Below are 13,137 nucleotides of genomic sequence, written 5' to 3' on the forward strand. Positions count from 1 at the left end.
CATGAATTGCGCATTATATCATGAGTTACTCTGCGATTCCCACCACTAAAATTAAGATTATTACAAAGGCTAATAGAATGCTATTTAGATAGAAACACTTCTGGCAGTATTATCTTGTGCTTAGATTTTTTTTAAAGAGACTTTAAATGGATTCAAAATTAAATTTTAATGTTAGGACTAAAGTACCAATTTCAAAGAGCTCAGTTTAGTTCTCCATAGTTAGTGATTAACTGGGATTGCTCGTATGTTTTTTGACTGCACACTAACAGCTTTCTCTCCCGTATTGGCTGTTTAAATTTGTATCCTTCTCTTTGCATTCCCTATTGTTTTTGGAGCATCATTGTCTTTAGTCATCAATCTTTGCTTTGTTTGTTTAGCCACACTAAACATTAACACAACCCTAAAAAAACACTGCACCAGTACTTTCACATACTCTGTCTGGTGGACCGATAACTGCTCTGGTGTCTGGGACGCTGCCCATTTCTTAATACCAAAGAAAACTGCAAATTCCAGGGCTGTAATCAGTGGACCATCGGCTCTATAACCACATTGTTCACTCATTCAGCCAAAGAGTTAAGCAATATCACATGAGAGGGGGTTATGTTGCACTGAATATCATCACGACTGTGTGAGTAGTGACCAGTAATAATCAACAACAGATTACTTTTTGCTCCAACAACTAGAGATAGACCGATGTGGATTTTTCAGGGCCGATACCGATACCGATTCTTAGTAGTCAAGGAGGCCGATAACCGATATTTGGAGCCGATATTCATTTGCAGTAAAAGTGAAAATATTGGCGTCAAAATTTTGAATAATACAAACTCCAACACTTAACTTTGTTTAAATGCCTTTAAGCATATGTTTATTAAACAAACAAACAAAGAGCGCAGGGAGTTCCCAGGGTCAGCAGCATCTCTTATAAAGTTAACTGAAAATTTAAATAAATAAATAAATAACTTCCTGAAGTTTTATAAAGTAAATAAAACAAAGTTAAATAAAAATCGCGTTCGTGTGTGCGCACTCTGCATGCACAACTTTCACTGCTGATTGGCTGTTACCCGTGCCATGGCTCTGCGTGTAACCAGTCAGTGCTGTGGGTGGGACAATGCTGGAGGCAGAGTAGTGACTGCAGACAGAGAGGCGCGGCTGCATCAGAGCCAAAATAACCCAGTTTTAAATTGATCTCTTATCGGCTGTCGGATTAAAAAAAAAAAAAAGGCAGATATGCGTCAAAATGCCGATAATTGGCCCGGCCGATAATCGGTCTATCCCTACCAACAACTCAACTAGTTCCACAACTTAACTGAAACTGGACTTCTGTTGCCAAGCAACCCAGACATCCTCCTGCACTCTGTGTGTACAGGTTACCACAGATCAGCTGTTTCTATCACGTACATTTATCTGTTTTAATGTATCAGCAACTAGTGAAGTTAGAATCTGCTGTGTGATTCAGAGGTACCAGCCTGATTAATGTAGACATACATGGTCTGCTGTGATGTTAATTAACAGTATACAGAACACCTGGTTGAGGTGGAGTGATACACAGAGTCAAAAGTCCCTGTGATGTTGTTCTGTATATAAGCACTGAATGCCTCTTATCTAATCAGAGTAGTTGGTCAGAATTAACTGTAAAAAGGGCAATCTCGAAGATTTCAGTTTTGTTCTCTTGGGCGCCACCTAATGATGATACACGGTTATTGGTTACACTTTTAATTTAACCAGTCGTCTACGGCTGGCTCCCTTTCCTCGCTGATGGTCGCTTTCCTTTTCAGACTGTTTGCCTTCATCTGAGCGTCGAGTTTGTTTCTTTTTCTTTGGATTTTCACTTATTTTTGAAGTTGTATCTGTAGTCATCCATCTTTTCTCTGTTTGTTCAGCCATAGTAGATTACTGTTTACTCGCAACACTTGCAGAGACCGGAAAAGCAGCCGCTTAGCTCCGCCTACCCTCTCTGGCAGACCAACCACTGCTGGCTGATGGAAAACGCGTCACTAACTGTGACACCCAGTCTATAATAACACTATATTCTGCAAAAGCAAAGGCTTTCATCAGTGGGCCATAGGCTCAATCACCGTTGTGTTACCTCATGCAGCGATAGTGACTTAACAGACATTTATTTAACTGAAAATCTTTGAGATTATGATTATGATATGAACATTGATTAAGTAATTTAAACATGTTTTAAGTCCCTCTTTAAAATATATATTAGGCTGACTGTCTGAGTAGAACATGAAAAATAGAGGGGGAAAGAAGCCTGTAAGCGTACAGGAATTAGGAATTTTTCTGTCTGCGTCAGAAAACATTGTTTCCACACTCACTCACTGATAGCAGACATTTTTAGGCACCTAAGAATGTTTCTAAATTGGATTGCATTTTAAACATTCCCAGGCTCAAACTCACTCGCACAAACACAAAAGCATGCATGCAGACATGCTAAATTAACCTCCATTACAGGGCAGCTGCAGGGACAAGAAGAAAATAAGATCAAAGTAGCACACACAGCAAAAGGAAAGTTTGTTTATCTTGTTGTGCATTTTGTTCATACATGTACTTGTAATCTCTTGTAACAGTCAGTTTGACATTTAAAGTTCTTTTTGGATGTTCTTTTCCAGTTCAAAAATCAATTTTATGCCTAAAGTGTTCAAAGTGAATCATTTTTTTGGTCCAGTTGTTTGAAACAATAAGCCTCTTTGAACCGGAGAGCTTTGGAAATCTGGGATTTATAATAGATGGGAAAATAGGCAGAGCGTTGAACCCCAACAGCAGAATTGAGACATGTGGAAATAAGAGCAGTGGAGCTTAGAAGAGACCTGTCACACAGGAAAAGGCCAATGAATAAAAATAGGTTCATACAAAAGCATCTGGTGATTCTTGGAATCCACCAAATATTGTTGCCAAGGGAAAAAAGATAGTTTCTCACACATGCACACAACATTTTTCCTCCAGGCTGTTGAAGTTAATAACAGTAGACCTGACCAGCATCATCGTCAAAGCCCCGCCTCCAACAGAGTGTCAGACAGTCAACATTAGCTTCCATCAGTGGGTGTTTGTTGTAATTATTGACAAGATGCCTGAAAGTTTTTTATGACCCAGGATTTACCTTCAGCAAGAGGAGAAATCTGTTTTCTACACCAACGTAACAGATCTTTGTAGCCTGGCTTCCTGCAGTATAGGCACATGAGGCTGCCTCGGGCAACACATGAACCCTTCTTCATTGCAGACTTATGTGTATTAGAAATACTTTGAAGCAGGTCAGCCAGAGTTACAAGTGTGTGACTCGGTTTGTTTATGTGAATGCAAAGCTACCTGCAGTCGTGTCGGCTCCACCTGGAAGTGGAAATCTAACCTGCCTCTGTAGCTCGACAACTGTCCAGTGTCCTTAAGGCAGCCAGGTGCAAGGAGTCAGATGGCTCTACTTTTCCTCTTCTATGTAGGTACATTAGAAAAACACCTGATAGTAGTTAGTCGATATCTTAACTAATGCTTTCATGGCGTGTATTATTATGTGTCTTCAAACTGCCTGCACTTCTTTGTGTTTCTGTCTTTGATGCATTTGGGTCGCCTTTTTAACACCTCAGCCAGGCACATGAAAAATCCCCTTTTGGCCATTTTTTTTAGTTTTTTTTTTATCATGCGTGTTTATAAATTTGAAAAGTCCCCTCCTAATGAAGCCTAAGCAAACTGAAACATGTCAAGACTTAAAGGCTTCTGCCTTCATTTGTCCTTGGCAATACTATTGAATGTATCAAGGTACCTCATCCTCCTGACACCCTGATGGCGTTTTATGTAGTTTTTAACCATATTTTATAAACACGTATCCGGCTAAACTGCCAAAGAGTTTTATTTATTTTGAATACATAGCAATGCTAGTAAGTTTTCTTGCCAGTCTGCGTTTGTGTGTGTTCAAGGTCACTTTGTTGAAGTACAGAACAAATAAGTTCTTAAAGCTCCTGTGAGGAACTTTCGGTTTGTGTTGATTTTGGCGCCCCCTGTGGACAAAGCTGTACCTCTTATCTCTTTGCTGATTTTGTCCTGTACATGCTAAATTGGTGGTTTTTAACACGAAGCCTCATCCTGCTTTCTTTAACAGTCATATGTATCACTCAATTTTTCCCTGGAAAATGTAAACAAAGGCAGCGTGCAGTTAATCGCTTTGTCTGACAGCTACCCCCCACCAGCGGTTTCAGGCATTAAAAATAACCATATTGAAATAATCAGTCTTGTCACTGATGGTCTGGTTTGCTGTTGTAGCTCATATAGAGTCATCACAATAAATTTCAGCCTGTTTCACAACCAGCAAAAGCTCCTCACTTGAGCTTTTTGTCATATAACATGGTTCCTCGTTCGAATCCCGATGATGTTTGATGTTTGGGTCTTTCTGTGTGGAGTTTGCATGTTCTCCTCGTGCATGCATGGGTTCCCTCTTGGTACTCCGGCTTCCTCCCACGGTCCATAGACATGCATGTTCATTGGGGACTCTAAAGTTTGCCCGTGAGTGTGAGCGTGAATGGATGTCTGTGTCTATGTGTCAGCCCTGTGATTTACTGGTGCCCAATGACAGCTGGGATCAGCTCCACCCCCCTGCACCCCTGCTCAGGATAAACGGTATAGATAATGGATGAATGGAGTATAAGATGACAAAAGGTTAAGCCCCTAATAATGTTAATGGGCATCAGGCAGATGTTGACATTCACTGTCCAGGTAATCTAAATGTTTCAAGGTGTGGGTGTGCAGGTAAGTTACAGGGCTTATCAAAAGGTCTCCTCTCCCTTTCAGAAGGCTCAGCTGTGATCTCTGTTAATACTCTGCATCTTTACTTTAGTTCATGTGTCATCAGTGATACCAGTACAATATGCTTATAGAGCAACAACTCTGTCTAATCTCTGCATGCTCTGTCCTCCAGGTTCCCAAAGCTGGCGAGAATTTCGTCCGACTGTGTAAAAAGGGCTACTACGATGGGACCATCTTCCACAGGTCCATCCGGAACTTCATGGTAAGGACTTTGACCTGATAGAAATGCTGTTCTGCACCACTTTCAGCTTTGATTGCTGCAACCAGTCAGAGTTGCCGTGTGTTAAAACATCTATGGATTTTTGGATTGCAGAGATGAAAAGCTAAATGTGGGGATTGTAAAATTGGGTTTCCATTCAGCTCCTTGTTGGGATTTGTTCTGGGCTCACTGAAGTTTGGACATGTTATTACATAAAACATGATTACAGATGTTTGCAAACTCCAAGTGAGATGTTATGACAGATATTTGCAGATATAAAAGATTGGATCTCAGCAATTTTGCGAATGGCTTGAAGCTTTTTTAGTGCCTAAAGGGAACTGTCCCATTACTGGAACAGCATAGGTTGTGTTGCCAAAGCAGTATCGTGTTATGAAGTAAACATGTGTGAATTATGACACTCAAATACTTCTTACTTTTAGTTCTTGTATATAAACATTTGTATAAACTGGATATAGGAGAGTTTATCTTCAAACCCCAAATATAAATAATCTAATAACCACTTTATTTCATTATTTGGCCTTTTGTTGAAATAATAATGTACTTTCTTTTTGCTGCTGAATGAATAAACACCTCTTTGTTGTCCAACTCCCTCTCCAGCTGAAGCCTCTTAGCTTAGACTGAGAATTTGAAAAGACAGCTCTCTGAGCCGCCGCTCGTCAGTGTGTTTCAGAGGTGCCGCTCCCATAATTAAAGTGGCTCTGAGTGGTCATCTGGTCTCGAGAGGACCCTTACCTTTCTCATTCTGTGCCGTGGTTTTCATAGAGTGTGGCGCGCTGTGAATTGTTTATACATAATTACCGAGCCACTTAGGCCTTCTTCGATTTATCTGTTGAAAAGGAGAGGAGGACGGCCGCGGAGAGAATAATTTCATGGCAACAAACGCGTTTGAAGCAGTGTGTTAATGGGAACAGAGACTTGGCCCTCACCTCCCTTAAAGCAGATTATGGGGACCTTGTGAGAGAACTAAACAACCTGAAATGATTGTTAAAAAGATTTGACCAACAGGGCGTTACCCCTCAGGCTCAAACACTGAGGAATTGTTTCACACTCGTATGATGCAGGTGTTTCACACTGGAGTCTGTCTCTGGGTAGGTACCTGGGACTTTTTACATCAGGCTACAATTGTGTCCTTTCTCTAAGTCTGCTGTCTCCCTTCACTTGAGAACATAAAGGCAGTCTTAGACTTGAATATTTGTTTGCTGGGCGCCGGTTTAGCTTTAAATCGCACATCAAATACTCAGAGGCTGCAGTCCTCCACACAGAGGCCCCGGGTTTGACCCCCACCCTCGGCCCCTTGCCGCATGTCCCCACCCTCTCTTCCCCTGCCTCTGACACTATCCACTGCCTCTCTAAAAGAAACAAAAAATGTCATCAAACATTTTGACTTTGACTAGTGAGGTGATGTGACATGAAGTAAAATAACAGCAATACCACTCACTGAGGTATTAACCCTTACAGTATGTAAAATTACACATTGTACATGTCTGTCTTTGAGAGCTTATGTTTTTAATGACTATTTAAAGGAATTTTTGCCATGTTAGTGCATGTTCAATCTGCCTTTATTTTTAATGGGGCGCTGGTTTCGCTCAGATCTGATCATTTGGTGCGTGTCATCCCTCACTCTCTCCTCCACACATTCCCTGTCTAAGGCAAGAGCCAGAAAATGATCTTTAGGAAAAAATGTAGCAATAAATTCTTTAGTGTGTGCTATACAGAGATACTGAGCTCTCCTGCTTGCGGAGCCACCAGTGCCAGCATTTACCAAGATGCATTGCGCACAAACAGAAACAGTCAGCTTTGCTCGCGCTCGTTTCCTGGCTTGAAAGTTTTCGACTGATTTCAACATCAGCCTTACACTAAAATGTATCCTCTTCATGACGTCCTCTGCATTCATATTTTTGAATCCCATTTCTGCTGTTCATATTGTAATTATTTTGCAAATTTGCAATTCAAACGAGGAAAGAGACCAGAAATCCAATCAGAAAAAGCCCGTAGTTCTTTCCAGCCACCAGCTACCTCAGATGACATGCATGAATTAAAACTATACCGTACTTAACAGCTGCCCTCCAGAGTACATTAAGAAAAACAACTTGCTTTTTTAACACTGTATACCTCACCAAGAGAGATGGAGAACTTTCCATGTAAGTGCTATAAGAGTTAATGGGTAGTAGAGTCTATAGTGTTTTAGTAAAGAGTTCAGTTTATATTCAAACACATGTTTATTCATAAATGTGGTTGTGCACATGACCTCATGGTCAGCTAGCATCTTTTTACTATCTCATAATCATTTAGCAAACCTCTTAATGCATGTTTTAAAACGGCCATTGGTCATCGATCTGTGTTTTAGGAATTTCAGACTTAAAAAATTATGAATTTGGAAGCTACACGGTGCATGGCCAGCGCTGTCGCCTCACAGCTAGAAGGTACCTGGTTCGAATTGGTTCGGACGTAGTTTGCCTTTCTGTTTGGAGTTTGCATGTTCTCCCTGTGCATGCATGGGTTCCGACTCCCGGTCTGCCGATCATTTGGTGCATGTCATCCCCCACTCCCTAGTCCCAACATATCCTGCCTCTCTTCAGCTGTCCTGTCAAATAGAGGCAAAAGCCAAAAGAATCTTTTTTTTTTTTTTTTAAAGATTATTTTAAAAAAAAAAGTCCCAAATAATGAGAAATATGATTGTTAATTTTTTATATGGACATGAAAACACAGTGCATTAATCTGGTGTAATTTCCTGTATTTTTTAATATCGCAAAACAAACAAAAAGATATCACTACTTTGTATGTTTTTTTTCCAATATCACCCCTAGTGGGTGAAATAAAACTAACTTAACCAATCAGAAACGATCAGCACTGCAGGCCCTGCCCTGATAGTCCCTGGACCTTTGGAAAGTCCTACCCCCTGAGCAGGGGCTTTTCAGGGGGTAAGTCAACTACCCTGGAACTAAATTTAGACCCTGGTTCCTGCTGTTGAAACGCAGAGAGTTCCTGAAAAGGTTTCCAGTTCCTGGGGAAAGTTCCTGCTGTCGAAAAAGCACCTTAAGTTGCCCGTAGGTGTTAGAGTGAGGGTGAAAGGTTGTCTGTCTCTACGTGTCACCCCTGTGATTGACTGACAATCAGTCTGGGGTGTACCGCGCCTCTCGTCCAATGACAGCTGGGATAGGTTCCACCCCTGGTGACCCTGAACAGGATAAGCGGTATAGATGATGGATGGATGGATGATCAATTTGGTGTAACTTATCCCATCTCCAATAACAGCCGTGTCCCAGATTTCATTCTGTCATCCTAAGTAATGTTTCAGTGTGTCTGCCAAAATTCAAAACAAAAGGTTGACATACTCTTAGTAGAAACCAATATTGTAAAGCACTTTGCTCGTGGTGTCTGTGCGTGTCGTTGCACTCAAATAGTACAGCACTAACAGTCAACCCCCACTCTGTGCATTTCTTTGGACTTCTTGTTTAAAGATACAGAGCAGAACTCTCTTCTTTCTATAAACAATAATAGGAAAATTGAGCCTTTACAATGAACAAAAGAGGCCTGTGTCCTGTCAGCTTATTCACTGCAGTGTATGCAAGGAACATGTCTCCAGGCTGGAAACGTGACACAAGGAAATATTGTCAGTCCTCATTTGACCACTTCTCAGCAATACGTAAAAGGAAAAACTCTTCAGAAAAGGCAGAACAAACCTGTGTTTGGCTTTTAATGTGCAGCAGCTGACGTCAAACAAACCTAACAGAGTGTTTTTTGTTTCCAGATTCAAGGAGGGGACCCCACTGGCACCGGCACAGGTAAGATGATGACTGCACTTAAACCACATTCGGAGTTACATAACACCATCTTTGTTTAATTATTAATAGTTCCTTTTTGGAAGCTTTGAGTAAATACCACTTGCAACTCGAGATGAACGTCAAGAGTGTTACTAAAAATACACTGTGAAGGCACATGGGAACACAGAAGACTCCTCTACACACACACTAAGAGGTGATGTCATGGAAGAGTGTAGGGTACTGAATGGGAGGTGTGGTGAACAACCAATCAACCAGCATTTGGTGTAATTCCCCTCTTTCTAAAAGCCGGTTTAAAAGGCAGCTCAGTGTAATCGACTGCTCGGCCTCACACAGTTAATTTCCTGCCTTCATGTCGTCTGTGCCGCTCAGAGAGTGGGCTGCACAAAGAGCGCTGTGTGTCTGTGGGCGTCTCTGAACACAAACTGCGTCCACCATGACAGCTTTATGAAGGTGCAGAATTCCAGGCCTGTGGGTGAAACTCTCCTCATCCTCTGGACTGAACGACGTGTGCACACAGGTCATGAAAAGTCCTTTAACATGCGGCAATTGTGTAGGAACTAGTATTTTATTTTATGTATCATTTAGAGAAATAACTTCTAACATCTGCCCTACAGCTTTGGCCTCATTAATGTCACTGAATTCGTGTTTAATTGACGCTATTGTATTCCTCAGGCAATAGGCAATACAAACTGACGAAGACCGCTGATTATTAAACTTTTTGTGGCATTGAGTAAGTGAGCAGGCTTGTCTTCTTTTCCTTGTTGCTGTTTTTTGATTGCCCTGCACCTACGTGATGTGTGTGTAACCACCACCTTCATCTGCAACTGCTAGGCCATGATTTGCTTATAGTACCTGAGAAGTCTGCTTACAATCTTTATTTTTGTTCTTCTCAAATAATATCTAAACTAAAAATATTCAGCTTTTTTCTCTTAACTTTACTCCCATGATACCTTGCCTTGCTGTACCCGTGTTCTTCCCGCTGGCTACCTGAGGCTGCTGCTGCATGCTCATTAAATCATGATGGGAAAAAGATTATTTTTCTCTCAATGAAAAATGTAGTCTCCTTGAAGCTTATGAAAAACCACCCACTAAAAACCAATGCAACAGCTGAACTTAACAGCTCCTAAAGCACAGAGAAACAGTCACGGCTGCTAGTTATGAACACAGAAACTGAACGCACACATGGGAAGTAGCTGCTTACAGTTAAAAAAGAGCTTTGAAAAGTAAAGCTAGTTAGTTCCAACCACGTAATCTGATTGGACAAGAGGCATTCCATGAGTGGCGATATAGAGAACAACATCACTGGGACTTTTCACTCTGTATCACTCCACCTCAGCCAGGTGCCCTGAATACTGTTAATTAACACAACAGCAGACCGTGTATGTCTACATTAATCAGGCTGGTACCTCTGAATCACACAGCAGACTCTTATTTCACTGGTTGCTGATACATTAAATCAAACCGATAAATGTACGTGATAAAAAAACAGCTCATCTGTGGTAACCTGTTTACACAGAGTGCAGGATGATGTTTGGGTTGCTTGGCAACAAAAGTTTTAGTTAAGTTGTGGAACTAAAGGCCAGTTCAGATCAATGATTTGCAACAAGACTGGATGCAACTGCCAAAAGAATCCCTCGACATCTGATCGTAAACGTTCTAAAACTGGGCCGTACACATCAAAGCAACGCAACGCAGCTGACCGTCTCCATAGCAACGAAGCACTGACATACCCCACTACTTCTGCGTTAATACTATATAACGTTAGAATTAGGCCCAGGTTACATTAATTATCTAGCTGGATTTCTGTTATCGTTATAAAAAGAAGTGGATGACAGTGACATGCTCACAATGTTAGCTGTAACACTGATTGTTAAACGTTGAACACAGAGAGTTTGGAAAGAGAGGATCTGGTGCCGTCTTTGGCTACTGCAGCACCAGAGACAGGGTGCTACGCCAGCTTATGCTGTTTCCTGATTGGCTGAAGTGAAACAGCTACATCATTCAGTTCTAAAACTGCATTAGGAGATTTGACAAGTCAAGTCTTCTGCGACTCCACTCAACGGCTTCAGACGCTCTGCAACTAACCAGCTCACATCGCTGCAGTTTTCTCTGCAACATTCTGAAACTGTTTTGTTGCGTTACGAATCATTGATCTGAACTGGGCTTAAAGTTGGTGGAGCAAAAAGTAATCTGTTGTTGATTATTATTGTTTATCACTAATTGCAGCTTGTATAACTGTTCTATAAAAGAAATATCACTCTAGAGGTCGTTGTCTGCAGCTTCAACTGAATCACAGCTGTGATGATATTCAGTAAACTCCCTCTCGTGTAATTTTGTTTAAGTAATACATATACTAATGTTAATTAGATGATGATTTGCATGTTATAATACTCTTCAGCGTATAGTCATTTATTTGACCTTTACAGACGAGATCAGTATAAACAATTTAAACAGTTTTGTGTTTTGGCGAGACAATATGTCTTCTCACATGATCCAGGAACACTCGTGAAGAGGTGAGGAAGTATTTTTGGGAGAGTCAGAACATTGATTGTTCAGAAAATACACTTACTCGCTTGTTTCCAGTTTTTGTGCTCGAGGCATTGATGCCAAAATAAGATATCCAACCATGATGTGATCCTTTCTTGACTCAATATTGCCCACATATTGAGTGAACTCCTCTCCTTCATCGCCTGTATATATTTTTGAAAGAGACACATCCTTCAGCCGGCTCACAGTAGCGTGAAGGCTTTGCCCAACTTCAGACGAGCCTCATTGATCTAATACCCTTCAGAACCCGATACTTTGGAGAAAGACATGTTTTATACATTGACTTGTGATTGAAATGCCAGACGTATATTGAAAAGAAGAAACCAGAGGCAGATAAACCCATATCTCGAAATTCCCAAGTAATGTTTTCACTAGAGGAGATGCTCCACAGCTGTCAGTCGATGGAGGATGATTTCATATTCCTGCTTTCTTTCCTGTTAAACCCGTTCAGCAGGTAGAAGTTTTAAGAATTTTCAAATTAAAGTCAGAGGCGATGCAGTTTAATTTATTTGCTGAGGGTTAATTTCTCTTCTCTTCTATCCTCTCGCTCTCCCTTCATGTATGATCAAGTCTCACTGAGGTAAAATGTCAGCGAGTAGATGAATTATGCAGAAATGTCAGCAGGGGAAGCTGACTGCTGCACACATCCTCTGCACAGTTCATTGGTAGGCAGTATGCTTTAACACACCCGCATAAACACACACAAACAGTACGTACTGTACCTGGCAGTTTAATGCACACACATGCACCAGCTGGCAGAGCAGTGAAACACACCTCATGGTGACAGATCCTCTCCCCCTGTGGGACGCCAATAAGCTCCTGCAGTGTGTATTCCTGTATTCTCATCATGATGATTCTTAATGATGAAGTCAGTCTGAATAATGATTCGCAGCTGAAGGCTCTCGACACGGCTCCATGTTCAAGGGCAAACGGGGCTTTTGTGTCTCATGAAACACTCAGCGCCTTGTTTCTGTCTCTCTAATAGTGCAGTAATTAAAATAAAACGTTCAAATGGAGCAAGTAATTTGTCTGGTTTTCACATAAAGTTAATTTATTTTATTGGGTTTAATTGTCCTTATTTCCGTCCCTCCCGGAAGTTGCAAATCATCCTGTTTCCCCACGTGTGTGAAGTCACCAAACTACTAGTACTTCTTTGATATTCGACGTATTATCCCCTGAGGTCTGCAAAGTTGTACAAACATCTGAGGACATTTTTTTACTGTACTTACAGTTGCAATCAGAAATATTCACCCCCCTCACCTCGAAAGACATTATTGTGATGTGCCTGGCCTTTCTAACGCCAGACATACCGCTGGTCCATGTGTCCAAAAAGTTCCAGTTTGGTTTCATCTCCCAAAACTCTGCAGTCTTATCCAAATTTCTCCTGGCATATTGTAGTCGACCTTTAATGTTCTTCTTGGTCAAGAGTGGAGTGCGTCTCAGTGTCAGTGTACAGTTGCCACTGCAGCACGTGTCCCGGCTTCCAGCAGGTCATGCTGTAGGCATTTTGCAGTAACAGGTTTTTCTTATTTGTCCCTCCGCCAGGCAGGTTTGCTGTTCCAAACGTTTTAAACTTCCTTATAATGCTCCCAATGGTGTCTCTTGGAATGTTATATTTTTTGTAAATCTTCTTGTACCCATTGTCCTTCAGGTGCAATGAAATCTTTCCTCTCTCAGTTTGTGTGAAAGCTCCTTTGTTTTACCCATGCTTGCAACTCACCTTGCACACCGTCATGGGTGGGGTTTATCTATGCAATACAGCTAAAGCAAATTAGGGATCATTATGGAGTT

At 41.2% G+C, this 13,137-nt stretch overlaps 1 protein-coding gene across 1 annotated transcript in view; it reads left to right on the top strand.

Annotated features, from left to right (window-relative positions):
- The window catches only part of ppil2 (peptidylprolyl isomerase (cyclophilin)-like 2), a 44,266-nt gene that overhangs the window by 16,606 nt on the left and 14,523 nt on the right, over window positions 1-13,137 (top strand). Inside the window, exons 13-14 of the mRNA XM_069683565.1 lie at window positions 4,907-4,996; window positions 8,766-8,799. Coding sequence (XP_069539666.1) covers window positions 4,907-4,996; window positions 8,766-8,799 — 124 coding nt within the window. The remainder of the gene's footprint in view (window positions 1-4,906; window positions 4,997-8,765; window positions 8,800-13,137) is intronic.

This window comes from Semicossyphus pulcher, unplaced genomic scaffold (assembly GCF_022749685.1).
Source record: "Semicossyphus pulcher isolate SPU_LCO1_2020_fin unplaced genomic scaffold, fSemPul1.0.p SCAF_6, whole genome shotgun sequence".
NCBI lineage: Eukaryota > Metazoa > Chordata > Actinopteri > Labriformes > Labridae > Semicossyphus > Semicossyphus pulcher.